This window comes from Heptranchias perlo, chromosome 25 (assembly GCF_035084215.1).
Source record: "Heptranchias perlo isolate sHepPer1 chromosome 25, sHepPer1.hap1, whole genome shotgun sequence".
NCBI classification, from domain to species: Eukaryota; Metazoa; Chordata; class Chondrichthyes; order Hexanchiformes; family Hexanchidae; genus Heptranchias; species Heptranchias perlo.
In genome coordinates, this window is record NC_090349.1 from 46,664,487 (window position 1) to 46,691,408 (window position 26,922).

The following is a 26,922-nucleotide window of genomic DNA, read 5'->3' on the forward strand; positions in this document are numbered from 1 at the left end:
CTGTCAGATTTTTATATGTTTCAATGAGATCCCCTCTCATTCTTCTAAACTCGAGTGAATACAGGCCGAGTCGACCCAATCTCTCCTCATACGACAGTCCTGCCTTCCTAGGAATCAGTCTGGTGAACCTTCGCTGCACTCCCTCTATGGCAAGTATATCCTTTCTTAGGTAAGGAGACCAAATCTGCACACAATACTCCAGATGTGGTCTCACCAAGGCCCTGTATAACTGCAGTAAGACATACTTGCTCCTGTACTCAATTCCTCTTGCAATGAAGGCCAACATACCATTTGCCTTCCTAACTGCTTGCTGCACCTGCATGTTTGCTTTCAGTGACTGGTGTACAAGGACACCCAGGTCCCTTTGTACATCAACATTCCCCAATCTATCACCATTTAAATAATACTCTGCCTTTCTGTTTTTCCTTCCAAAGTGGATAACTTCACATTTATCCACATTATACTGCATCTGCCATGTATTTGCCCACTCACTCAACTTGTCTAAATCGCCTTGAAGCCTCTTTGCATCCTCCTCACAACTCACAATCCCACCTAGTTTTGTGTCATCAGCAAACTTGGAAATATTTCATTTGGTTCCCTCATCCAAATCATTGATATATATTGTGAATAGCTGGGGCCCAAGCACTGATCCCTGCGGTACCCCACTAGTCACTGCCTGCCACCCCGAAAAAGACCCATTTATTCCTACTCTCTGTTTCCTGTCTGTTAACCAATTCTCAATCCATGCCAGTATATTACCCCCAATCCCATGTGCTTTAATTTTGCACACTAACCTCTTATGTGGGACTTTATCAAAGGCCTTCTGATCATATAAATAAACCACATCCACTGGTTCTCCCTTATCTATTCTACCAGTTACATCCTCAAAAAACTCCAGTAGGTTTGTCAAACATGATTTCCCTTTCATAAACCCATGTTGACTTTGTCTAATCCCATTGATATTTTCTAAGTGTCCTGTTATCACATCCTTTATAATAGACTCTAGCATTTTCCCCGCTACTGATGTTAGGCCAACCGGTCTGTAGTTCCCTGTTTTCTCTCCCTCCTTTTTTAAATAGTGGGGTTACATTTGCCACCCTCCAATCTGCAGGAACTGTTCCATAATCTATAGAATTTTGGAAGATGACAACTAATGCATCCACTATTTCCACGGCTACCTCTTTTAGTACTCTGGGATGCAGATTATCAGGTCTTGGGGATTTATCGGCTTTCAGTCCCATTAATTTCTCCAGCACTATTTTTTTTTACTAATACTAATTTCCTTTAATTCCTCCTTCTCACTAGTCCCTTGGTTCCCTAGCATTTCTGGGAAGTTATTTGTGTCCTCTTCCGTGAAGACAGAACCAAAGCATTTGTTTAATTGCTCTGCCATTTCCTTGTTCCCCATTATAAATTCTCCTGTTTCTGACTGTAAGGGACCTACATTTGTCTTCACTAATCTTTTTCTTTTTACATACTTGTAGAAGCTTTTACAGTCCACTTTTATGTCCCTTGCAAGTTTACTCTCATACTCTATTTTTCCCCTCTTAATCAATCTCTTGGTCTTTTTTTGCTGAATTCTAAGTTGCTCCCAATCCTCAGGCTTGCTACTTTTTCTCTGATTCTAAAGCTACCGCACCATCGGCAGAAAACACAACAACAAACCAATTTAAATTCTTTCGCTCCAGAGTGGAGACGGTCAAGAACTGCATCTAATATTGGTCATGATGTCCGGGGCAATGCAGTGACACCTATTGACAGCAAATGTCATAACACCGAGCGGTTCCAACCCTCAGAGTAAAGGCAGTGTCCCTTTAAGAGGGAAAGAACTGGTTAGTGCAAGCAGATTAACAGTCATATCAGAGTAACGCAATAGGAAGTTTCTTCGGGTTACAAAAAAAAAACCATCACACAGTTCAGCAAAATGCAAAGGGAAGGGAAACAAACCGTACATGAAATTATTCACAAAGTTAAAAGGGTCAAACGCACCAATCACACAGCAGTAGCTCAGGATTAGAGAGATCTGAACAATGGGGCAAACATCGTCTCACACTCTCCTCTCCATACAATCTTTTGAGCACAGGAGGAGGCCATTTGGCCCACTGTGCCTGTGCTAGCTCTCAGAGTTATCCAATTAGTCCCACTCTTCCCCCATAGCCCTGCACATTTCTCCTTTAAAATCTCGATGTATAAATCGATGCTTAATGAGGAACAACCCCCTCGATTGATTCCTGGGATGAGAGGGTTGGCCTGTGGAGGCGAGGGTTGAGTCGAATGGGCCTGTACTCTGGAGTTTAGAAGAATGAGAGGTGATCTCATTGAAACGTATAAGATTACGAGGGGGCTGGACAGAGTAGATGCTGAGAGGCTGTTTCCCCTGGCTGGAGAGTCTAGAACTAGTCACAAGATATGGGGTCGGCCATTTAGGACTGAGATAGGAGGAAATACTTCACTCAGAGGATTGTGAATCTTTGGAATTCTCTACCCCAGAGGGCTGTGGATGCTGAGTCGTTGATTATATTCAAGGCTGAGATGGATAGATTTTTGGACTCTAGGGGAATCAAGGGATATGGGGATCGGGCGGGAAAGTGGAGTTGAGGTTGAAGATCAGCCATTATTGAATGGTGGAGCAGGTTCGAGGGGCCATGTGGCCCACTCCTGCTCCTTATGTTCTCATGGTGAGCAAAGGTCACCACATTCCTGCTCTCTGCCTTTTTAACCAAGGCCTTTACTTTAAAGCTGTTTGTACAATAACATTGTTGAATGGTAAGGCTTCTCTCCCTCACACTTGGCTGGGTTACATTCCTTCTAATGTTGTAACTGAACTTAAATGACCACGAGTAACAAGGTGCATTTCCTTTTGGAGGAGAGCTGTTGCCCGCAGAGGCCACCGGAAATAAAAGGGATCTTTCAGAAACTCCAGACTCAAATAATATTTAAATATTTTTCACTTAACCCCAGCAATGTACCAGCAGAAAATGGAGGAAGGTAGATATCGTCAGGAGTCCATCACAGACTGTGAGAGTTTAAAACAAACCCATGTTCATTGTGTGCAGTATTTTTTGTTTTTAAATTCATTCTGGGGAGGTCGGCATTTATTGCCCATCTCGAGTTACCCTGAAGTGCTGGTGGGCCTTCTTGAACTGCTGCACGTGCCGAAGTATTATTATTTCTGGCACTGACCTCTCACTCAGGTGGGGTCAAGTTCACATCTCCCCCAACAAAGGAAAATAAAGAGGTTTGCTAATTACACAATGGTCGTCTTTGCCTCTCGTAATCACACAAACTTCTCCCGAAGGCTTGGTCTCCGTTATATTGTTTGTCACAAACTGACAGTGGGACCTGGGAACAGGGAATCCGATTACTGAGCAGGTGCGGCCGGTCTGATGGGGTGTATCTCCCCGCGGACTCCATTACGGAGCAAGGGGGAGCTGATCACCTCGTGAGGCAGCATCAGACGCACATTGTTTTGGACAAAGGACACGACTGCCAAACATATTCTGCTTCTGAAACCTGAGAAACGTCTCCCCACCCCCCCCCCCAAACCCCCCAACCCCTGTGCGCGTGGGCGGGGGGTGAAACAGGATCCCACAGAAAAAGCACCTCAATATCAACAACTATATTTGAAGCAATAAAATAATAAGCACAACCAGTGGGGTGAAACACAGAGAATATTAACCCCCTCCTCCCCAGTATCACAGGAACACCATGAAAATCACTGTCGTTCCAGTTTGAACCGGGTGGTACAGATACAGTGGACCAGTAACCCCCGGGTGGAGAGTTCAAATCCCACCATGGCAGGTTCATTAAATTCAGTAAATCTACTGGCACTACGAGAAACAAAATCACTGTAAAAGCTGTCGGATTGTCATAAAATCCCAACTGGTTCACTAATGACCTTCAGAGGCAGGAACCCATCGTCTAACCCGACCTGACTGCCATATGGTTCCAGTCGCACACTTAGGGTCGCCAACTCCGATTGGATGTATTCCTGGAGGTTTCATCACATGACTGCCTGCCTCCAATTGCCCCGCCTCCACTCTCCCGCCATTGGTCGCCCGACACATCCATCCTCACTGCACTCCACCTTCCCACAGCCAATTGGAACGCAAACAGGCTCTTAATTATCTGATTGACAAAGTCAAGAATCATCCAAACAACCTTTTTATCCTGTTGGCAATATTTTTTATAACTAATAAATAAATGAAAGTGCTCAAAGTAAATGAGAAAGTCCCGCAGAATTTATTTTTTTACTATCCCTATGATTTTTCTCCCGGGAGCGCCCTAGAGATTAACCTTTAATTCCTGGAGACTCCAGGACAATCCTGGAGGGTTGACGACATTACCCACACTGTGTGGTTAACGCTTAATACCCTCTGAAGTGACCCAGCAACCGATTCAGTTGCACAAGCAACAGGCCTAGGGATAAGCTGTCATCTTCTTATTGCGACTGTCAGCGTGACCCACATACCAAGAACAAATTAAAAAATACAAGCACAGGAATATCTTCACAGACAGTTAGTTGCACAGGCTGCGATGGGCGGTATTAGGTGACATTCTAGCTCAAAGTCGCAGGGCACAGCCCCTCCTCCAAAAAACGCTCGGCTGCCAGAATGTGTGAAGATGAAATATTTCAGTCAGCAGTACAACAAACACCTGGAAACAATTCCCAGTCAGCAGAGGAGCGAAGCAGCCCCGAGAGATCAGGGTATGATGGAAGAGTTGGAATGGAGTTCAAGGAACAGAAACTGTAAAAAGTTTGAGGGAGGAAGCAGAGATCAGGCGGGCAGAGCGGTGAGTCGGGGGAAAGAAAGGAGAAGAACTGCTGGTGGGTTATAAATTAGACCAATGTTACACACACACGGGCCACAGAGGAGCAAGTCCAATAGGAAAACGACAGGAGATCAGAGCTGAGTAGAATAGACCTGGGTAGCTCCAGGTTGCAGATATTGGGGTGGGGGGTCCTTCAAATCTACACATTCTGAAGATAGAAGCAATAAAAAAAAAACTTGTATTTCTATCGCACCTTTCACAACCTCAGGACGTCCCAAAGCGCTTTACAGCCAATGAAGTACTTTTGAAGTGTAGTCACTGTTGTAATGTAGGAAACGCAGCAGCCAATTTGCGCACAGCAAGATCCCACAAACAGCGATGAGATAATGACCAGATAATCTGCTTTTTTTTTTTTGAAGTGATGTTGGTTGAGGGATAAATATTAACCAGGATACCGGGGAGAATTCTTTTTCGAAATAGTGGCATCAGTTTAACATCTCATCCGAAAGACGGCACCTCTGATAGTACAGCACTGCCTCAGTACTGCACTAGGAGCGTCAGACCAGATTGTGTGCTCAAGTCTCTGGAGCGGGACTTGAACCCACGACCTTCTGACTCAGAGGCGTGCCTGCTACCCACTGAGCCACGGCTGACACTTGTGGCACTGGGGCCAGTGGTTTGTGCAGCATGATGTGAAGGGAGGAGCAGGACAATGTAGCGATGCTGAGGTGTTTAATGGTTTCTGTCCCCTACAAGTGCAGCTAAGCCATCCCATCATTTTGGAACTGCATTAGAACAACATTTGTAGATTTTTCACATCACAAAAGTATTAAACATAATTAAGCATAAAGTGACTATATTGTGACTGAAAACCGCCCATTACAAACAAGTGGCACTGGAGAAGGTGCAGAGCAGATTTACTAGGATGATACCAGGACTGAGAGGTTATACCTATCAGGAAAGATTGAACAGGCTGCGGCTCTTTTCTCTAGAAAAAAGACTGAGGGGTGACCTGATAGAGGTCTTTAAGATTATGAAAGGGTTTGATAGGGTAGACGGAGAGAAGATGTTTCCACTTGTGGGGGAGACCAGAACTAGAGGCCATAAATAAAAGATAGTCACTAATAAATCCAATAGGGAATTGAGGAGAAACTTCTTTACCCAGAGAGTGGTGAGAATGTGGAACTCGCTCCCACAAGGAGTAGTTGAGATGAATAGTGTAGATACATTTAAGGGGAAGCTAAATAAACACATGAGGGAGAAAAGTATAGAAAGATATGCTGATAGGGTGAGATGAAGTAGGGAGGGAGGAGGCTCGTGTGGAGCATAAACACCGGCATAGACCAGTTGGGCCGAATGGCCTGTTTCTGTGCTGAACATTCCATGTAATTCTATGAAAAGTTAAAACTGCTTCCAAATTAAATGTTTATAGTATAGGTAATTTGCATCTGGCCAAGCAGAAAGTCATAATTACTAATATTAGTTGATTTTATTTCTATATATAGTTATGTTTTCCAAATTAATAGTGTATCAGAACTTTGAAAAGCGAGATCAAACACTCTTAGATTGTGCCGTATTTTTGGAAGTTCCCGCAGCGATATCGGAGGCCCTGGGAGATTTTAGACGTCCAATCATTCACGTCAGGCGTAGGTCAACGGCAGCACTTTAATTTTCTGCACCAACCAGAAAGTCGGCCTTTTGTTTCAGAACAGAGAAAAATACTGCAGTTACTGCACTAGGACAACAGGAATGTCTGAATCATTCTGTCTGAGCACAGTATGAGGGCAGACAAGGTTAATTCTGTCTGCAGCACTATACAACGCTGCTGATGAGGTTTCTTTACCTGCTGCAGAACAGAAGATTTCAAATACTATGTAACACTGCTCTCCCTGTCCATAAGTTCATACAGAATTGATATGGATATGATGGTCTTTTTTTTGTATTCATTCGGGATGTGGGTGTTGCTGGCGAGGCCGGCATTTATTGTCCAACCCTAGTTGCCCCTTGAGAAGGTGGTGGTGAGCCGCCTTCTTGAACCGCTGCAGTCCGTGTGGAGGGGTTGCTCCCACAGTGCTGTTAGGCAGTGAGTTCCAGGATTTTGACCCAGCGACGATGAAGGGACGGCCGATATATCTCCAAGTCGGGATGGTGAGTGACTCGGAGGTGATGGTGGTCCCAGGTCCTGTTTGGTGGTAGAGATCGTGGGGCTGGCAGGTGCTGTCAAAGTCAGCTTAGTAACGCAGCAGATGGACCAGCACTGAGTCACGGGTGGGGGGAGATGGGAAGGTGTTTGACCCCCTACTCTGGGGGTGTCCAGGCTGTGGGTAACGTGGCTGAATCCTTCGCTCCAGAATCTGAAGCTCCTGCCTTAACTTTCATCTCTACACTGGGGGACAAAGTCAACTTCAATAGTCAAAATCCACCAATCAGGAAGCTGCCTTTCCCAGACCCCCAGGCTCAGGAAGTTTGAAGAGCTGAAACTTCCCATTTTTTTGTTGGGCGAGGGTATCGAGGGATACGGAGCAAAGCGGGAAAATAGAGTTTAGTTACAGATCAGCCATGATCTAAATGAATGGCAATTGTAAACAATTTTACAACACCAAGTTATAGTCCAGCAATTTTATTTTAAATTCACAAGCTTTCGGAGGCTTCCTCCTTCGTCAGGTGAATGGCAGTACAAGCTCGAGGGGCTGAATGGCCTCCTCCTGTACCTAGATCAATTAAAAATTTGTAGACCCAGTATGTTTTTAGAGCGAGGGAGCTGAAACACATGGCATTTTAAAATTGTTAATTGCATCTCCAAGAAACAGTTAAATGCAGGAGGCACACATCCAATCTCTCTAAACTCCCCCCTGGGTTTTTTTGGTTCTACCTTTGCCATAGACCAATCACCGCCAAACCCCCCCAGCCCGCAAAAAATGGTAGATGCCTATGTCCATTGGTCCAACCAGTCCTGGGATCGGCTGATGCCAGTATTGCAACATTCAGCATTCTTTTGCTTTCAGAGTAAAGAAGTTTTAAAAAAAGTTTAAAATGATTGAAGTTCTGATAGTTTTCCATCATGAGCTAAACAAACGACACACATTATTTTTCAAGCTTTTCTTGGCCATGACTGACAATGACAGAGATCAGCTTTAAAACCCGAACACAGGCAGTCCGTGCACACAGGCAATCACAGCAGAATGAAATAATGCAAAATAACCAAACACATCCAAATGATTACCAGGAAATACTCCCTTTCATATTCCTCAAAGGTGGGGAAGACGACCAGTTGCTGTACCTGAAGGTGATGAACAGAGGCAATAACAACAGGTTACTCTCGAGACAACTGTTTGTGGACAGCGAAACCCTTCACGGAACGGATTTAAGGTTGGCGTATTGTGAGGGGGGGATAATGAACCAGATCTTACTCACATTCTGGAAATATACTTCACAGCCACAGATATGTGTGTGCAACTTGCCTGTTTTTAAATTAAATCTATTTTTTAAGTCCAATGGTGGGGGGCCAGTTTTATGGTCAGTGCTTCAGCGAGAGTGGAAGACTGAAGAAGTTGGGTTTTCTCTCCTCTTGTTGGTGAAACCATTCCGGATTATAAACGGGCAGTGTGGTAAATGGATCCCAGCATTGTCTCTGAGCCCGAGGCAATATTACACCAAATGTATTTCTGAAATTGCTGCAAACAGCTGCTTTTTGTTTTAAAACAGCACAGGAGGCCATTCGGCCCATCCTGCCTGTGCTGGCTCTCGCAAGGAGCCATCCAATTAGGCCCACTCCCCTGTCCTTTTAAATATTTATTTTTCAAATATTGATTCACTCTTCTGTTCTGGGTTATGCTGTTTCTGGCCTGACATTCCACTCCCTAAAAACCCTTGAATTTAAGAACACGTTTCTCCTACCCTCCCCCTTCGTTCTTTTGGTGATGATCTTACATTTCTGTCTCTAGTTACCGACTCACCTGGGGAAATAGTTTTTCCCCAGTTTACCTCATTAAAACCCCTCATCATCCTGAACACCTCGAATAGGCTCCGAGGTTTGATTGCTGCTCTGTGAATCAGCTGAGCTGAGCTTGTGTGACCATGGGAGAGGAGACATTTGGCCTCCGTGCCCAGGCTTCGGGAAAAGGGGAAAAAACAAATCAGTTCCTGCTCCCAATTGTGTTCCAGTGACCCTGGCCATAAATGCAAAGATGGACATCAGGTCAAGGGCAAGCTGGACCATAAAGTGAAACCATAAATAATAGAAAGACTTGCATTTCTACAGCGCCTTTCACAACCTCAGGACGTCCCAAAGCGCTTTACAGCCAATGAAGTACTTTTGAAGTGTAGTCACAACAGATTATCTGGTCATTATCATTGCTGTTTGTGGGATCTTGCTGTGTGCAGATTGGTTGCCATGTTTCCTACAACAGTGACTACACATCAGAAAGTATTTCATTGGGTGTAAAGTGCTTTGGGACATCCTGGCGTTGGGAAAGGCACTGTAGAAATTCAAGTCTTTAATGCAGGTAAATGGAACTAATGAAATAGAAGGGCCAGTTTCCCGAGGGGGTCGTTGTGATGCCGAGCCTCGCCCGAGAGCAGGAGGTTGGGAAGTTGTCGGGAGCGCGGCCATGATCTCCCGGGAGGCGAGGCTCGACCTGGGAGCATCCAACGGGAATGAAGGGACCTCAAGTCTCTCCTACTGCCCACTTTCCAAGTGCACAAATAAAGGACCAGGACCAGGCCCACGTTTGGTCCCATGCCCACCATTTGGATACATTGGCCTAGTTTAGGATGAATTGGACACAGAGGCAAGGCACCAGATCCAAGACTATTCAACTACTTTTCCCTCGCCAGTTCCATCCGAAAGGCATTAATATTCCATTCTTCCTGCATGAACCTTGACTGAGCTTTTTGACCATGGGGGCATCACGCCTGACCCGAACCTGCCGTCGCCCGATGACCACACAAAACGCACTTTCCAGGAGGTGCCGCTGGATTCTCCTTCACCCAATTTCTCTTTGCTCACTTCGGGGTGTTAAGCCCCAGCTGAGATTAGTCAACACGGCGAAGGCCAGAGATCAAACCTGGAACCTTCCTACTCATTGGAGGAACCCCCCGAGCCAGCGAGAAGCCCCAACAGACGATCACAAACATCCAAGAAAAATATCTGTCGACCATTACCTTCACTTCCTCGTCTCCATTTTGTGTGGGTTGCCCCTGGAATTTCTCCCTCAGTCTCCCAATCTCAGTCCTCATGTTTCCCATCTCCTGCTCCTTGGTTTGCAAAGTCGCCTCAAGTTCCACCTTCTGCTCGATTAGCCCTTTCCCCTGGGCGTCGATCATGGTTATCTTGTGCCGCAGGTCGTGGTTTATCTTCATCAACCGGTTCTGCTGCAGCTGTAACTGAAAGGGGAGGGTCAGTGAGTCGCTCAGTGACGCATTTCAATCCCATCCTAAGCACAACAAATTCTTGATGGACATTGAAGTCCCCCCAACCAGAGTACATTCTTGCTACCCTCACCCTCCAGGGTTCACTGTAATGAAATCGATGGCAGAAAGAGTCTGCACACACTCACCGTACAAGAGACTCACCACTACCTGAGCTCACAATCTGTACACACTCACCGTACAGGAGACTCACCACTACCTGAGCTCACAATCTGTACACACTCACCGTACAAGAGACTCACCACTACCTGAGCTCACAATCTGTACACACTCACCGTACAGGAGACTCACCACAACCTGAGCTCACAATCTGTACACACTCACCGTACAGGGGACTCACCACAACCTTACCTCACAATCTGTACACACTCATCGTACAGGAGACTCACCACTACCTGAGCTCTCAATCTGTACACTCCGCTGTGTTAACAATTCAAACTTTCTCCCACACCCTTGCGGGATTCAATTCCCACCCTCTGGCTCCGCAGCCAAAGGCAGATTCTTCGTGGACGAGACTGGAGGGTAAGTGTGTGAGCTGGCTATTTGACCACAGTGGGCATCGCAGCAGAACCCAATCCTGTCCTCACCTGCTGGCATTTTCCAGTGGGAGTGACTGAACACTGAACCTTCACCACACGGACTGCAGTGGTTCAAACTGCCATGGTGGGATTTGAACTCATCTTAGGAAATTGGCTGAGTGGCAGGAGACAGGGTAGGGATAATGGGCAGGTACTCAAATTGGCAGGATGTGACTGGTGGTGTCCCACAGGGACCTGTGTTGGGGCCTCAAGTATTCACTGAATTTATTAACGACTTAGATGACAGGATCGAGCGCCACATATCCAAGTTTGCCGATGATACAAAGATAGGCATCATTGTAAGCAGTGTCGATGGAAGCATAAAATTACAGAGAGATAGTAATGAATTAAGTGAATGGGTGAAACTGTGGCAAATAGATTTAAATGTAGGCAAGTGTGAGGTCATCCACTTTGGACCTAAAAAGGATAGATCAGAGTACTTTCTAAATGGTGAAAAGCTCGAAACAGTGGATGTCCAAAGAGACTCAGGGGTCTGTGTACATAGATCATTAAAATGTCAGACAGAAAATAATCAAAAAGGCTAATGGAATGTTGGCTTTATATCTAGAGGACTGGAGTACAAGGGGGCAGAAGTTACTCTACAGCTATACAAAACCCTGGTTAGACCGTACCTGGAGTATTGTGAGCAGTTCTGGGCACCGCACCTTAGGAAGGACATATTGGTCTTGGAGGGAGTGCAGCGTAGGTTTACTAGAATGATACCTGGACTTCAAGGGTTAAATTACGAGGAGAGATTACACAAACCGGGGTTGTATTCCCTGGAATTTAAAAGATTAAGTGGTGATTTGATTGAAGTTTTCAAGATATTAAGGGGATCTAATGGGGTAAAAAGAGAAACTATTTCCGCTGGTTGGGGAGTCTAGGACTAGGGGACTAAAAATTAGAGCCAGGACTTTCAGGAGTGAAGTTAGGAAACACTTCTACACACAGAGGGTGGGAGAAGTTTGGAACTCTCTTCTGCAAATGGCAGTTGATGCTCGTTCAAATGTTAATTTTAAATCTGAGATTGAGAGATTTTCGTTAAACAAAGGTATTAAGGGTTATGGGGCTAAGGTGGGTATATGGAGTTAGGTCACAGATCAGCCATGATCTTATCAAATGGCAGAATAGGCTCGAGGGGCTGAATGGCCTCCTCCTGTTCCTATGTTCTCTGGATGATTAGTCCATGTCTCTGGAATACTGTTACAGTAACATATCCACTACCTTACTCTATGACCTGTGCTCCTGTACTGGGCCCCAACAACCTGCTCTGCTGGTTCAGGGCTGTCAAAGGTCCCACAGTACAACAGTAAATACAATCCCAAGTAAATCATTGAGAGAGAAGCTTTGGAACGTTTCTGAGACGCGATAACATGGTCTCTAAGTCCAAGTCTTTCTTTTCTCTTCATTGCAATGGGCCGGGCACATGTAAATAGGACGTAGCAACGTCTGGGATTTTAATACACTTTACCCAAAGTGTTCAGCTTCGATTAATGGTGGGAGACTCTCCCTATTACGACGTCTTTGGGAGCATGTTATAGTGGAAGACCAAACGATAAGACAATTACACATGACGTGCCCTGAATCGGAGGTCCTGCCAGTCTCGGTCTGTGCTGAAGGGGGAGGGGGGGGGGGGGGAGGGGGAGGAGCACTTACTGCCTCGACATCTTCATTTTTCAGAGTTAGTTCTCGGTCTTTCGCTCTGATCTCATCCCGCTGTTTATCAACCACTTCTTTTAGCTTCTTCATCACTTGCCGTTCCCTTTCTGACATCCCGGCTAAAAGAGAAATGAGAAATATTAGCAAGAGAGAGCTGACAATCAGACTTTCTGTTCCTACTCTCCATTAAGTTCTTTTTAAACTCATTCTTGGGATGTGGGCGTCATGGGCAAGGCCGGCGTTTATTGCCCATCCCTCGTTACCAAGTTAGCGGTTTTCTACACTCAGTAGCTTGTTCGACCACTTCAACAACCTTCTGACTCAGATGAGAAATGCTATCCATCGAGCGACAGCTTAAGCACCAATAATGACAGCGGTAAATGTGAGCAGATCGAGTTATCAGATCTTTGAATTAAGAGGACGGTATAAATACACACATCTGTTGAGCTTATGGCAAGTTGGACAATGTCATAAGGACAGGAAGATATCTTTTAAAACACAATAAATTATTCTTGAGCTGAAGTGTGGATGCGAGTCCCTTTAAAGTTACACAGATTAATTTCTGTTAAATCATTTCTGAGTTCATGCAGCAGTCAGATATTCCGGCTCTGGTCCCAGGAGAGCTGCTTTCTTAAAATACACTTTTTTGGAAGGTTGACAGAGAAATTTGATTGTGAAACTTGAAATGTATCAGACAGGAAATGCATACTGGACATTGTTTTTATGATCAATCGATAGATAATATTCCATCTGGTCATATTGCCAGTAAGAGTTTTAGAACGATTAGAAATTGTGGATCCAAAGGATATCTTTGGGTGGGAATTCCTCAGTCTGCAGTTCAAGCTGTGAGCCTCTGACTTCATATCCTAATGTCCCACTTATGCTGCCACATTCCTGCCAGTTTGATTCTAATATCGCCCCCATTCTCTATCAAATCAGACAGTTAATACAGTTATAAGACCATAAGAACATAAGAGATAGGAGCAGGAGTAGGCCATTCGGCCCCTCAAGCCTGCTCCGCCATTGAATGAGATCATGGCTGATCTGATTTTTACCTCAACTACACTTTCCCGCCCTTTCCCCATATTCTTTGACTCCCTTGCTGATCAAAAATTTGTCTAACTCAGCCTTGAATATATTCAATGACTCCGCCTCCACAGCTTTTTGGGGTAAAGAATTCCAAAGATTCATAACCCTCTGGGAGAAGAAATTCCTCCTCATTTCCGTCTTAAACGGGCGACCCCTTACTCTGAGACTATGCCCCCTAGTTTTAGATTCCCCCATGAGGGGTAACATCCTCTCAGCATCTACCCTATCGAGTCCCCTCAGAATCTTGTATGTTTCGATAAGATCTCCTCTCATTCTTCTAAACTCCAATGAGTATAGGCCCAACCTGTTCAATCTTTCCTCATAAGACAACCCTTCCATACCCGGAATCAACCTAGTGAACCTTCTCTGAACTGCCTCCAATGCAAGTATGTCCTTCCTTAAATAAGGGCACCAGAATTGTACGCAGTACTCCAGGTGTGGTCTCACCAGCACCCTGTACAATTGTAGCATGACTTCCCTGCTTTTATACTCCATCCCCCTAGAAATAAAGGCCAATATTCCGTTTGCCTTCCAGATTACATGCTGCACCTGTATGTTGACTTTTTGTGTTTCATGTACGAGGACACCCAGATCCCTCTGTACCGCAGCATTTTGTAGTATTTCTCCATTCACATAATATTTTGCTTTTTTATTTTTCCTCCCAAAGTGATTCCTTCACATTTTCCCACATTATATTCCATCTGCCAAATTTTTGCCCGTTTGCTTAACCTGTCAATATCCCTTTGCAGACACTGTGTCCTCATTACAACTTGCTTTTCCACCTATCTTTGTTTCGATGTGGAGATGCCGGTGATGGACTGGGGTTGACAATTGTAAACAATTTTACAACACCAAGTTATAGTCCAGCAATTTTATTTTAAATTCACAAGCTTTCGGAGATTTTCTCCTTCCTCAGGTAAATGTTCAGGATCTCCTTGAAGCCTACGCATTTATACATATTGAACAATACATGGTGTTTACAGACTGCCCCTGCAACTGCCCGTTGCCAAGGCAATCACCGTGTTCAGACAGAGAGGTGTCATCTGCAGAACCCCCGAATACACATTCAACAAAAAAACAAACAGGGAAAAAAAAGAGAAAAAAAAAAACACAGAGAGAGGCAGAAACATCCGGAAGGCAGAGAGAGCCAGCAAATGACCCATTATATTAAAAACAGATAACATTTGTTCGCTGGTGGGGTAACGTGTAGCGTGACATGAACCCAAGATCCCGGTTGAGGCCGTCCTCATGGGTGCGGAACTTGGCTATCAATTTCTGCTCGACGATTTTGCGTTGTCGTGTGTCTCGAAGGCCGCCTTGGAGTACGCTTACCCGAAGGTCGGTGGATGAATGTCCATGACTGCTGAAGTGTTCCCCGACTGGGAGGGAACCCTCCTGTTTGGCGATTGTTGCGCGGTGTCCGTTCATCCGTTGTCGCAGCGTCTGCATGGTCTCGCCAATGTACCATGCTCTGGGGCATCCTTTCCTGCAACGTATGAGGTAGACAACGTTGGCCGAGTCACAGGAGTATGAACCATGCACCTGGTGGGTGGTGTCATCTCGTGTGATGGTGGTATCTGTGTCGATGATCTGGCATGTCTTGCAGAGGTTACCGTGGCAGGGTTGTGTGGCGTCGTGGACGCTGTTCTCTTGAAAGCTGGGTAGTTTGCTGCGAACGATGGTCTGTTTGAGGTTGGGTGGCTGTTTAAAGGCGAGTAGTGGAGGTGTGGGGATGGCCATAGCGAGGTGTTTGTCCTCATTGATGACATGTTGAAGGCTGCGGAGAACATGGCGTAGTTTCTCCGCTCCGGGGAAGTACTGGACGACAAAGGGTACTCTGTTGGTTGCGTCCCGTGTTCGTCTCCTGAGGAGGTCTATGCGATTTTTTGCTGTGGCCCGTCGGAACTGTCGATCGATGAGTCGAGCGTCATATCCCGTTCTTACTAGGGCGTCTTTCAGCGTCTGTAGGTGTCCATCGCGTTCCTCCTCGTCTGAGCAGACCCTGTGTATTCGCAGGGCCTGTCCATAGGGGATGGCCTCTTTGACGTGGTTAGGGTGGAAGCTGGAAAAGTGGAGCATCGTGAGGTTGTCCGTGGGCTTGCGGTAGAGTGAGGTGCTGAGGTGCCCGTCTTTGATGGAGATTCGTGTGTCCAAGAAAGAAACTGATTCTGAGGAGTAGTCCATGGTGAGCTTGATGGTGGGATGGAACTTGTTGATGTTATCGTGTAGTCTCTTTAGTGATTCCTTGCCGTGGGTCCATAGAAAGAAAATGTCGTCGATGTATCTGGTGTATAGTGTTGGTTGGAGGTCTTGTGCAGTGAAGAAGTCCTGCTCGAACTTGTGCATGAAAATGTTGGCGTATTGGGGTGCGAATTTGGTCCCCATGGCTGTTCCGTGTGTTTGGGTAAAGAACTGGTTATCGAAGGTGAAGACATTGTGATCCAGGATGAAGCGGATGAGTTGTAGGATGGCTTCCGGAGATTGGCTGTTGTTGGTGTTGAGTATTGATGCTGTCGCAGCGATGCCGTCATCGTGGGGGACACTTCTCACCACGATGGACGTCTCGGCACTATACACCAGTATCCCCCACGATGACGGCATCGCTGCGACAGCATCAATACTCAACACCAACAACAGCCAATCTCCGGAAGCCATCCTACAACTCATCCGCTTCATCCTGGATCACAATGTCTTCACCTTCGATAACCAGTTCTTTACCCAAACACACGGAACAGCCATGGGGACCAAATTCGCACCCCAATACGCCAACATTTTCATGCACAAGTTCGAGCAGGACTTCTTCACTGCACAAGACCTCCAACCAACACTATACACCAGATACATCGACGACATTTTCTTTCTATGGACCCACGGCAAGGAATCACTAAAGAGACTACACGATAACATCAACAAGTTCCATCCCACCATCAAGCTCACCATGGACTACTCCTCAGAATCAGTTTCTTTCTTGGACACACGAATCTCCATCAAAGACGGGCACCTCAGCACCTCACTCTACCGCAAGCCCACGGACAACCTCACGATGCTCCACTTTTCCAGCTTCCACCCTAACCACGTCAAAGAGGCCATCCCCTATGGACAGGCCCTGCGAATACACAGGGTCTGCTCAGACGAGGAGGAACGCGATGGACACCTACAGACGCTGAAAGACGCCCTAGTAAGAACGGGATATGACTCTCGACTCATCGATCGACAGTTCCGACGGGCCACAGCAAAAAATCGCATAGACCTCCTCAGGAGACTAACACGGGACGCAACCAACAGAGTACCCTTTGTCGTCCAGTACTTCCCCGGAGCGGAGAAACTACGCCATGTTCTCCGCAGCCTTCAACATGTCATCAATGAGGACAAACACCTCGCTATGGCCATCCCCACACCTCCACTACTCGCCTTTAAACAGCCACCCAACCTCAAACAGACCATCGTTCGCAGCAAACTACCCAGCTTTCAAGAGAACAGCGTCCACAACGCCACACAACCCTGCCACGGTAACCTCTGCAAGACATGCCAGATCATCGACACAGATACCACCATCACACGAGATGACACCACCCACCAGGTGCATGGTTCATACTCCTGTGACTCGGCCAACGTTGTCTACCTCATACGTTGCAGGAAAGGATGCCCCAGAGCATGGTACATTGGCGAGACCATGCAGACGCTGCGACAACGGATGAACGGACACCGCGCAACAATCGCCAAACAGGAGGGTTCCCTCCCAGTCGGGGAACACTTCAGCAGTCATGGACATTCATCCACCGACCTTCGGGTAAGCGTACTCCAAGGCGGCCTTCGAGACACACGACAACGCAAAATCGTCGAGCAGAAATTGATAGCCAAGTTCCGCACCCATGAGGACGGCCTCAACCGGGATCTTGGGTTCATGTCACGCTACACGTTACCCCACCAGCGAACAAATGTTATCTGTTTTTAATATAATGGGTCATTTGCTGGCTCTCTCTGCCTTCCGGATGTTTCTGCCTCTCTCTGTGTTTTTTTTTTTCTCTGTTTTTTTTCCCTGTTTGTTTTTTTGTTGAATGTGTATTCGGGGGTTCTGCAGATGACACCTCTCTGTCTGAACACGGTGATTGCCTTGGCAACGGGCAGTTGCAGGGGCAGTCTGTAAACACCATGTATTGTTCAATATGTATAAATGCGTAGGCTTCAAGGAGATCCTGAACATTTACCTGAGGAAGGAGAAAATCTCCGAAAGCTTGTGAATTTAAAATAAAATTGCTGGACTATAACTTGGTGTTGTAAAATTGTTTACAATTATCTTTGTTTCAGCAGCAAATTTGGCCACAAGACACTCTGTTCCTTCATCCAAGTCATTGATATATATTGTAAATAGTTGAGGCCCCAGCACTGAGCCCTGCGGCACCCCACTAGTTACAGATTGCCATTTTGAAAATGACCCTTTTATCCCGACTCTTTGTTTTCTGTTAGTTAGCCAATCCTCTATCCATGCCAGTATATTACCCCCAACACCATGAGCTCTTATCTTGTGCAGTAATCTTTTATGTGGCACCTTATTGAATGCCTTTTGGAAATCCAAATATACTGCATCCATTGGTTCCCCTTTATCCACCCTGCCCGTTGCTTCCTCAAAGAACTCTAATAAATTTGTCAGACGTGATTTCCCCTTCATAAAACCATGTTGACTCGCCTCGATTGTATTATGAGTCTCTAAATGTCCTGCTACTACTTCCTTAATAATGGATTCTAGCATTTTCCCAATGACAGATGTTAGGCTACCTGGTCTATAGTTACCTGCTTTCTGTCTCACTCTCTTCTTGAATCGGGGTGTTACGTTTGTGGTTTTCCAATCCGCTGGGACCTTTCCAGAATCTAGTGAATTCTGGAAGTTTACAACCAATGCATCCACTGTCTCTGTAGCCACTTCCTTTAAGACCCTCGGATGCAAGCCATCAGGTCCAGGGGACTTGTCAGCCTTTAGACCCATTAGTTTACCTAGTACTTTTTCTCTAGTGATAGTTATTAGTTCCTCCCTCCCCTTTGCCCCTTGATTTTCTACGATTATTGGTATATTATTGGTCCATATTAGTCGGGGAATAATCAGCCTTTGGTTGTGGATCTGGTTTTTATCCACATTCTCGGTGGAGCAACGACCTGTTGAGAACAGCACAATGATTCCCCACCTGCTCTCCTTCCTGGCCTGTGAGAGTGATCGGTGCCCAGTTATGGGCAGTTTTGAACTTGGAGCTGAACTCACTGCCCGAGTCCATTTCATTTAGGACCCTTCGAGGTCCATTTTAATCTAAGCCGCCCGTCGGGGAACAGACAGGATCGGGTGCACTGCTGGTTTTACACCCTGTCCGGTTCTACTCTCCCCTGGAGTGGGTGTAATATTGGGCGGGGTGTAAAACCAGCCTTTCCACCCGATCCCATGGGATTCGCACCCCGCGAGTCAGGTTAAAATCACCCCCTTAGAGAGTCAGGAGAGGGGAGATCTGCCACGCATCAGACTGGGCTGGAATCAGATCCCACAGACAGACAGCACTCAAATTCACTTCACCAATTATTATTAGACATTCTGCTGGAGGTAAAAATACACAGAATATTACTTACAGGGGTTGCATCACACACTGCTCAATGACTTGACCTTTGGTATTTTAACGTCTTTTCACGTACAGCAGGTCAAATATAAGTCAGGGTCTGTGCAGAAGCATGATTGCAGATCTATGTATTGAGGCGTAGACTTTACACTCACACTGTCAGAGTTCTGTACCATACTGAGGAAAAAGGACTCTCTCCATCAGGTTCTAACATCCATGAACCTAAGGAGGCTTTGGAAAGGTGCAGAGGAGGGCCACGAGACTGATTCCCAGTTTAAAGCACCCCAAGAACAAAAATAACATTACAATTTAATAGCAGACAAATTTTAGATACAGTTTTTTAATTCTGTTGCTATTTTAGTTCTCACACCACATCCCAAGATATTGAAAATGCAGCCTGTAGTTACAACGTACTTCAAAATGTCAATCATTGTTTGAGGCGTTTTAGGATAAAGGGCGTTACATAAAGTGGATATTATTACAAGATTAGGGTACGGTAGCATAGTGGTTATGTTACTGGGCTAGTAATCCAGAGGCCTGGACTAAATCCAGAGTCATGAGTTCAAATCCCGCCACGTCAGCTGGCGAATTTAAATTCAATTAATTAATTAAATTCAATTAAATAAAAATCTGGAATTAAAATACTAGTATCAGTAATGATGGCCATGAAACTACCGGATTGTCGTAAAAACCCATCTGGTTCACTAATGCCCTTTAGGGAAGGAAGCCTGCCGCCCTTACCCGGTCTGGCCTATATGTGACTCCAGACCCACAGCAATGTGGTTGATTCTTAATTGCCCTCTGAAATGGCCTAGCAAGCCACTCAGTTGTAAAATCTCGCTACGAAAAGTCATCATAAGAATAAAACCGGACGGACCACCCGGCACCGGACACGACAACGGCAAACCAAGCCCAGTCGACCCTGCAAGGTCCTCCTTACTAACATCTGGGGACTTGTGCCAAAATTGGGAGAGCTGTCCCACAGACTAGTCAAGCAACAGCCTGACATAGCCATACTCACAGAATCATATCTTTCAACCAACGTCCCAGACTCTTCCATCACCATCCCTGGGTATGTCCTGTCCCACCGGCAGGACAGACCCACCAGAGGTGGCGGTACAGTGATATACAGTCAGGAGGGAGTGGCCCTGGGAGTCCTCAACATTGACTCTGGACCCCATGAAATCTCATGGCATCTGGTCAAACATGGGCAAGGAAACCTCCTGCTGATTACCACCTACCGTCCTCCCTCAGCTGATGAATCAGTCCTCCTCCATGTTGAACACCACTTGGAGGAAGCACTGAGGGTAGCAAGGGCACAAAATGTACTCTGGGTGGGGGACTTCAATGTCCATCACCAAGAGTGGCTCGGTAGCACCACTACTGACCGAGCTGGCCGAGTCCTGAAGGACATAGCTGCTAGACTGGGCCTGCGGCAGGTGGTGAGCGAACCAACACGAGGGAAAAACTTACTTGACCTCGTCCTCACCAATCTACCTGTCGCAAATGCATCTGTCCATGACAGTATTGGTAGGAGTGACCACCGCACAGTCCTCGTAGAGATGAAATCCCGTCTTCGCACTGAGGACACCATCCAACGTGTTGTGTGGCACTACCACCGTGCTAAATGGGATAGATTTAGAACAGATCTAGCAGCTCAAAACTGGGCATCCATGAGGCGCTGTGGGCCATCAGCAGCAGCAGAATTGTATTCCAGCACAATCTGTAACCTCATGGCCCGGCATATTCCTCACTCTACCATTACCAACAAGCCAGGGGATCAACCCTGGTTCAATGAGGAGTGTAGAAGAGCATGCCAGGAGCAGCACCAGGCGTACCTAAAAATGAGGTGCCAACCTGGTGAAGCTACAACTCAGGACTACATGCATGCTAAACAGCGGAAGCAACATGCTATAGACAGAGCTAAGCGATTCCACAACCAACGGATCAGATCAAAGCTCTGCAGTCCTGCCACATCCAGTCGTGAATGGTGGTGGACAATTAAACAACTAACGGGAGGAGGAGGCTCTGCAAACATCCCCATTCTCAATGATGGCGGAGTCCAGCACGTGTGTTCTGGCTGAAGCATTTGCAACCATCTTCAGCCAGAAGTGCCGAGTGGATAATCCATCTCAGCCTCCTCCCGATATCCCCACCATCACGGAAGCCAGTCTTCGGCCAATTCGATTCACTCCACGTGATATCAAGAAACGGCTGAGTGCACTGGATACAGCAAAGGCTATGGGCCCCGACAACATCCCAGCTGTAGTGCTGAAGACTTGTGCTCCAGAACTAGCTGCGCCTCTAGCCAAGCTGTTCCAGTACAGCTACAACACTGGCATCCACCCGACAATGTGGAAAATTGCCCAGGTATGTCCTGTCCACAAAAAGCAGGACAAATCCAATCCGGCCAATTACTGCCCCATCAGTCTACTCTCAATCATCAGCAAAGTGATGGAAGGTGTCGTCGACAGGGCTATCAAGCGGCACTTACTCACCAATAACCTGCTCACCAATGCTCAGTTTGGGTTCCGCCAGGACCACTCGGCTCCAGACCTCATTACAGCCTTGGTCCAAACATGGACAAAAGAGCTGAATTCCAGAGGTGAGGTGAGAGTGACTGCCCTTGACAACAAGGCAGCATTTGACTGTGTGTGGCACCAAGGAGCCCTAGTAAAATTGAAGTCAATGGGAATCAGGGGGAAAACTCTCCAGTGGCTGGAGTCATACCTAGCACAAAGGAAGATGGTAGTGGTTGTTGGAGGCCAATCATCTCAGCCCCAGGGCATTGCTGCAGGAGTTCCTCAGGGCAGTGTCCTAGGCCCAACCATCTTCAGCTGCTTCATCAATGACCTTCCCTCCATCATAAGGTCAGAAATGGGGATGTTCGCTGATGACTGCACAGTGTTCAGTTCCATTCGCAACCCCTCAGATAATGAAGCAGTCCGAGCCTGCATGCAGCAAGACCTGGACAACATCCAGGCTTGGGCTGATAAGTGGCAAGTAACATTCGCGCCAGATAAGTGCCAGGCAATGACCATCTCCAACAAGAGAGAGTCTAACCACCTCCCCTTGACATTCAACGGCATTACCATCGCCGAATCCCCCACCATCAACATCCTGGGGGTCACCATTGACCAGAAACTTAACTGAACCAGCCATATAAATACCGTGGCTACGAGAGCAGGTCAGAGGCTGGGTATTCTGCGGTGAGTGACTCACCTCCTGACTCCCCAAAGCCTTTCCACCATCTACAAGGCACAAGTCAGGAGTGTGATGGAATACTCTCCACTTGCCTGGATGAGTGCAGCTCCAACAACACTCAAGAAGCTCGACACCATCCAAGATAAAGCAGCCCGCTTGATTGGCACCCCATCCACCACCCTAAACATTCACTCCCTTCACCACCGGCGCACTGTGGCTGCAGTGTGCACCATCCACAGGATGCACTGCAGCAACTCGCCAAGGCTTCTTCGACAGCACCTCCCAAACCCGCGACCTCTACCACCTAGAAGGACAAGGGCAGCAGGTGCATGGGAACAACACCACCTGCACGTTCCCCTCCAAGTCACACACCATCCCGACTTGGAAATTTATCGCCGTTCCTTCATTGTCGCTGGGTCAAAATCCTGGAACTCCCTTCCTAACAGCACTGTGGGAGAACCGTCACCACACGGACTGCAGCGGTTCAAGAAGGCGGCTCACCACCACCTTCTCGAGGGCAATTAGGGATGGGCAATAAATGCCGGCCTTGCCAGCGACGCCCACATCCCGTGAACGAATAAAAAAAAAAGAGCCTGGAGTTTTATATTTCTATCTAACAACTTGACCAAGAATGGCCGTGTTTGTGAAAGGAAAGTGTACCTGGAAACATCAAATCCATAATTTCACTAGAAACAACAGCTTGTATTTATACAGCACCTTTAACATAGGAAAACCTCCCAAGGTTCGTCAAAGGAGCGAAATCAGACAAAAATTGACACTGAGCCCAAAGAGGAGATATTAGGACAGGTGACCAAAAGCTTGGACAAAGAGTTAGGTTTTAAGGAAAGTGTTAAAGGGGGAGAGGGAGGCGGAGAGGTTTAGCGCGGGAATTAAAGAGTTTAGCACCTAGCTGGCTGAAGGCACGGCCGCCAATGGTGGAAGAGGCCAGAATTGGAGGAGCGCAGAGATCTCGGAGGGTTGTAGGGCTGGAGGAGGTTAGAGATAGGGAGGGGGGTGAGGGCCACGGAGAGATTTGAACACGACGATGGAGAATTTAAAAAATTGAGGTGCTGCCGGACCGGGAGCCAATGTGGGACAGCGAGCACAGGGGGTGATGGGCGAAAGGGACTTGGTGCAAGTTAGGATACGGGCAGCAGAGTTTTGGATGAGCGAGAGTCTGTGGAGGGTGGAAGGTGGAAGGTGGAAGGCTGGCCAGGAAAACATCGGAATAGTCGAGTCTGGAGGTAACAAAGGCCTGGATAAGGATTTCAGCAACAGGTGAGCAGAGGCAGGGGCAAAAACAGGCAATGTAGAATTGGTGGCTTCAGACGTCCCAATGTCTAATTGGAGGAAATTGTGGCTCATCCAGGATCGAGGCAGTGGAGGGGTCGAGAGAGGTGGTGGGGAGGTCGAGCTGGGTGTCGTCAGTGTACTGACTATTTCAATAATCGGGTTGAATAGATTTTAATTTTATTTCTATTTTGCATACCTCGTCTTTTTCCCTCGGTTGAGTGCAATTCAATAGCCATCACCACATGTGTTGTGGGCTCTCAATCAAGGTCACCTGGAACCCAGCAGAAGTAGGTAGCTCCTCTGCCCCTAGCCCATCCCATCCCTACCCCAGCCTCATCCTCCCCCTGGCCCGTCCCTCCCTCAACCTCGTCCTGCTCCATAGCCCGTCCCTCCCTCAGCCTCGTCCTGCCCCATAGCCCGTCCCTCCCTCAGCCTCGTCCTGCCCCATAGCCCGTCCCTCCCTCAGCCTCGTCCTGCCCCATAGCCTGTCCCTCCCTCAGCCTCGTGCTGCTGAGGTGGACAAAACACAAAAATGGTCTGCAAAAGTTGGCCTGGCAACAAGACACAACCAGGCAATGAAGCCCAGATGAATGAAGCTCCAGGCAAGGAGGAAAATCGAAATCGCAGGCCCAGGCTCCGGGCCCGTCTCTGGAAAGAGGTTAGGCTTCCAATTCTCAAAGTGCCATTGGTGGGATTTGAAGTCATGTTCTCTGGATTATTAGTCCAGTAACATAACCACTACGCTATCGTCCCCTGACTGTGCAGGAGGAAGTAAACTGGTCCCGTGGCATCTGAAGAGGGGAAGTAATAAATATTTGCCACAGGTTCTATTGTTCACACTGTTCTGTCAGCCCCTGAACATGAATGCTTTTTGCTTTCAAATCTTGAATATCTGGTTTGTGTTAATTTGGGTGGTTTATAAGCACATAATTTCAGCACCGAACACTTAACTAACTACGTTCTGCACTGAATCATTCTGCTGTTTGAGTTTGGGTTTCCCTGGGTGATTGCTGGATTAGTCGGTAAAGAAAACTTTTTTTTGTTTTTACCTTCCTGTTTCAGGATTTCTTCCTCGGTCAGGTTTTCGTCTTTGTGAGAAAGGTTCGTCAGCAGCTGTTTGTTCTCCTCCTGAAGCTGGGCGATTTGGGTCAGCAAATCCTGAGCCTCCCCTCTCCATACATCCTCCACCAGCACCAGCTCCTGATCAAAGACAGCAACGTTACAAAGTTCCTCAGACTCCGATCCTCTACATCTGCTCCCCTCCCACACTGGAGTCTTGCAATGGTCCAGGTCGAGAGCTTAGACAATTCAGAGAGAACCTCAAATATGTACAGTGTGCCGATGGGAATTACAATTCAATTTGCAACATAGAAAAAGTAGAGAAGGCAAAACTTTGCTTACATCAGTACGGTCTGCGGAAGTTGGCCTGGTAACAAGACACAACCAGGTAACGAAGCTCCAGGCAAGAAGGAAAATCGAGGCCCGGGCAAGTCTCTGGAAAGAGGTTAGGGTTCCAATTCTCAAAGTGCCATTGGTGGGATTTGAACTCATGTTCTCTGGATTATTAGTCCACTTATTAACATAACCACTACACTACCGCCCCCTTACTGGGCAGGAGGAAGTAAACTGGTCCCATGGCACCTGAAGAGGGGAAGTAATAAATATTTGCCACGGATTCTATTGTTCACACTGTCCTGTCAGCCCCTGAACATGATCAACCATTTTAAGAATATAGGACGTTCCACCATTAACTAAGTCATAAACAGAATTACTGGCAGGACTCAAGGCACAGGGTGATCATGGGTCTCGATTACAGTTGTCAGGTGTAGTTGGTAACAGTGATGAAGTTTAAGGCCAATGCTCCAGTATCCCGATGGGGAGATCACCTGAATCGGTAAATCCTGGTAATTGGAACTACTCTCCGCTCTGCTGACACGGGTTTCTCCTTGTATCGCTCACCAGTATTGGTGGCCAATTGTTGGTGCACATCATTCCTGCCTACTTCCCTCTGCCTTGCCACCTACGTCCTCTCCTCATTCAAAAACCTCCTCCAAACCCTGCTGTTTGAGCCATGCCTTTGATCCCACACCCCAACATTCTCCTTTCGCTTTCTCTGGTTGACATCCATGGTTTTGTCCTTCTAAAGATGGAGAGTTTTTAGATCTCTTCCTTCATGAGTTCTTTGACCGTACCTCCCAAACCCGCCACCTCCACCATCTAGAAGGACAAGGGCAGCAGGCACATGGGAACAACACCACCTCCAAGTCACACACCATCCTGACTTGGAAATATATCACCGTTCCTTCATCGTCGCTGGGTCAAAATTCTGGAACTCCCTTCCTAACAGCACAGTGGGAGAACCTTCACCACACGGACTGCAGCGGTTCAAGAAGGCGGCTCACCACCACCTTCTCAAGGGCAATTAGGGATGGGCAATAAATGCCGGCCTTGCCAGTGACGCGCACATCCCGAGAATGGCTGAATATCATAGATTTGTCCATCAACAATCCTAGCATTTCTAGGACAATTTGGTCATTTTTAAGAGCGCAGGGCACATTACAAGTACACCCGCTCCCCAGAAACCGAACTCAATGTTTGTCCCAAGAAACCGCCACCTGACCAGAGATAAGCAGAAGGGTTATTATTAAATCCTCCATTTTATCACCCATGTTGCTATTTTGCTACAGTTCTTCTGTATGGAGTTTTCTTCCAGTGACCCGACTTAACAGAACGATGATAATCTACACTGAAACCAGTCAAAGTGGGGGAACGATACATTACACTACCCATTAAACTGCAGATAGTTGGATGTTTTGTGCTGACGACGGATGCGTCAATAATCGAGACACGGCTGTCAGCTGATCTCAATTGTGGCTGAGATTGGAGCTTTATAACTTGCCCAAGTGTCCCGGGGGTGGGGGTGGGGAGTGAGAGAAGTCAACCAGTGTTCTGGGTCTGATCACCATCCCGTGACCTATGCTGGAAAACGTTCTCGATCAGACGTCGGATGTAATCAGTCCCAAGACCAGTGGAGCAGGCTGTCGGCTCGTGCAGTGGACACCGATTCGCTGAATTCCTTCAAGCGAGAGCTGGAGAGCTGGACCTGTTTCTGGTTGTGGCGGAGATCACCTCGTTTAAAAGGGTAGATAATGTATAGAATTCAGGGCCAGAGTGATTTCCTGGACTAATTTCAATCACATGGGGGGGGGGCTCAGAAAGGAATTTCCAAGATTTCCGCCCTGCCCCCACCCCCAACAATTCGTCTGAGTTTTTAATCTGGTTTTTCGCCTCTCCCAGGA

General features: G+C 47.0%; 1 protein-coding gene across 4 annotated transcripts in view; it reads right to left on the bottom strand.

Annotated features, from left to right (window-relative positions):
- rilpl1 (Rab interacting lysosomal protein-like 1) overlaps positions 1–26,922 on the bottom strand; it is a 59,100-nt gene that overhangs the window by 14,348 nt on the left and 17,830 nt on the right. For 2 of the 4 annotated variants that reach the window (XM_068006232.1, XM_068006234.1), the window contains exons 2-5: positions 24,673–24,823; positions 12,438–12,559; positions 9,937–10,158; positions 7,997–8,053 (exon numbers count right to left, since the gene is read on the bottom strand). In XM_068006232.1, the coding sequence (XP_067862333.1) occupies positions 7,997–8,053; positions 9,937–10,158; positions 12,438–12,559; positions 24,673–24,823 (552 nt within the window). The remainder of the gene's footprint in view (positions 1–7,996; positions 8,054–9,936; positions 10,159–12,437; positions 12,560–24,672; positions 24,824–26,922) is intronic. The other 2 variants (XM_068006235.1, XM_068006236.1) reach the window with 1 other exon arrangement.